The sequence below is a fragment of the Olea europaea genome, unplaced genomic scaffold (genome assembly GCF_002742605.1).
Source record: "Olea europaea var. sylvestris unplaced genomic scaffold, O_europaea_v1 scaffold928, whole genome shotgun sequence".
NCBI classification, from domain to species: domain Eukaryota; kingdom Viridiplantae; phylum Streptophyta; class Magnoliopsida; order Lamiales; family Oleaceae; genus Olea; species Olea europaea.
Genome location: NW_019267767.1, coordinates 267,617 through 269,008, shown reverse-complemented (window position 1 = coordinate 269,008; position 1,392 = coordinate 267,617). Strand labels below are relative to the sequence as shown.

Here is a 1,392-nt window from a genome sequence, read left to right as displayed (position 1 = left end):
GTCACTTAGATGAGAAAATGAGACTAGTTCAATGGACAAACTAAGCTATATCTTCAAGGACAAAAATTATTAACAAAACTTAAATTGTCAGGCTCCCAATATTTACATGGTGTGATTATGACCAAAACTATCAATGTAGATGTTACGTTACTTTCACATGACTTAAAATAACATGGCAGAACCATCAAATCACTTAATATTTATTTACAATTAAATTGTAAGTCGTGGGCAATTTTAATTTGACTATTCTCGTTGCAAGAATCAAAATTTACATATTCAAAAATATCGAGACCTCGAAACCTCACAATTGAAGGTTATGGACCAAAAATTTCACCAAATGAAATATTGAGTGTATCCCTAATTTACCCTTTCTTTTATAGGACCATCTTTGCAGGTTTACTATTGGGACGTAAAGACGGGCTTGTTTCACTGGCTTCACACGTCGACGGCCACATTACCAGGGCTAACAATTCCTTAAACAATTTTCCAATCCATGGGCTTCACCGTCCAAGAAATGGTGGCATTAACCGCCGGCGGCCACACCATTGGGTTCGCTCACTGCAGTGAATTCAGCACCAGGCTTTTCGGTAAAAAGCCTGATCCCGCCCTGAATCCCAAGTTGGTCGAGGCCCTTAAACGCCACTGCGCAAATTACTCCACCGATCCCACCATAGCTGTCTTCCTCGATGTGATTTCTCCTGGGCGTTTTGACAACAATTTCTTGAAGAATTTACAGAAGGGCTTGGGAATTCTAGCTTCGGACATTGCATTAATGAAGGATCCAAGAACTGTAGCAATCGTGAATCAGTATGCCATGGATAACAACTTGTTCTTCAGAGATTTCTCCAGGGCAATGGCAAAGCTTAGCGTGTTGGGAGTGAAGACTGGACATAAAGGAGAGGTGAGAAAAAGATGCGACATGTTCAACAATGTTGATTAAGAATGGAAATTGGAATTGGAAATTAGGATTTTGTTTCCAATGTTTTGAATTGATTCTCAGCCATCTGATGACGATCTAAAGATGATTTTAGATTGATTACTTATTGTTAATCTTGATTTTCTTAAAAATAATACTGATGTTAGTAAAAGTTGTGGTATATTTTAGATTTCCAATGAAGTTTTGTATCCTTAATTACACGTTTTAATGCATCATTTCACTTGTAATCTATTTCCTTTTCCCTTTTTTCTGTCTCCAAGAAAAAATAACATGACAGAAACTGTAGAAAGTCATCCAAATTATGCAATTAATATAGCCCTTGTTTGAGTCCCATTCTTAACCAAAAAATGCATTTTTGAATAGTGTATTGATGGAAAATGCGTGATTAAAAAATAAAGAATAGTTTTAAATTTACGTACAATATTATTTTAATGAAAAAATGTATGATTGAAATG

The 1,392-nt window shown here is 35.8% G+C and overlaps 1 protein-coding gene across 1 annotated transcript; it reads left to right on the top strand.

Annotated features, from left to right (window-relative positions):
* The first annotated feature begins 392 nt into the window (after positions 1-392).
* Positions 393-1,073, top strand: LOC111392426 (peroxidase 65-like). Its single transcript, XM_023017773.1, has one exon. The coding sequence runs from the start codon at positions 494-496 to the stop codon at positions 938-940; it is 447 nt and encodes a 148-aa protein (XP_022873541.1). The 5' UTR covers positions 393-493; the 3' UTR covers positions 941-1,073.
* Positions 1,074-1,392: the final 319 nt, after the last annotated feature.

What these genes read in the sequence shown, in the direction of transcription:
- LOC111392426 (XM_023017773.1), top strand. Translation starts at nt 494, where the DNA reads ATGGGCTTCACCGTCCAAGAAATGGTGGCATTAACCGCCGGCGGCCAC.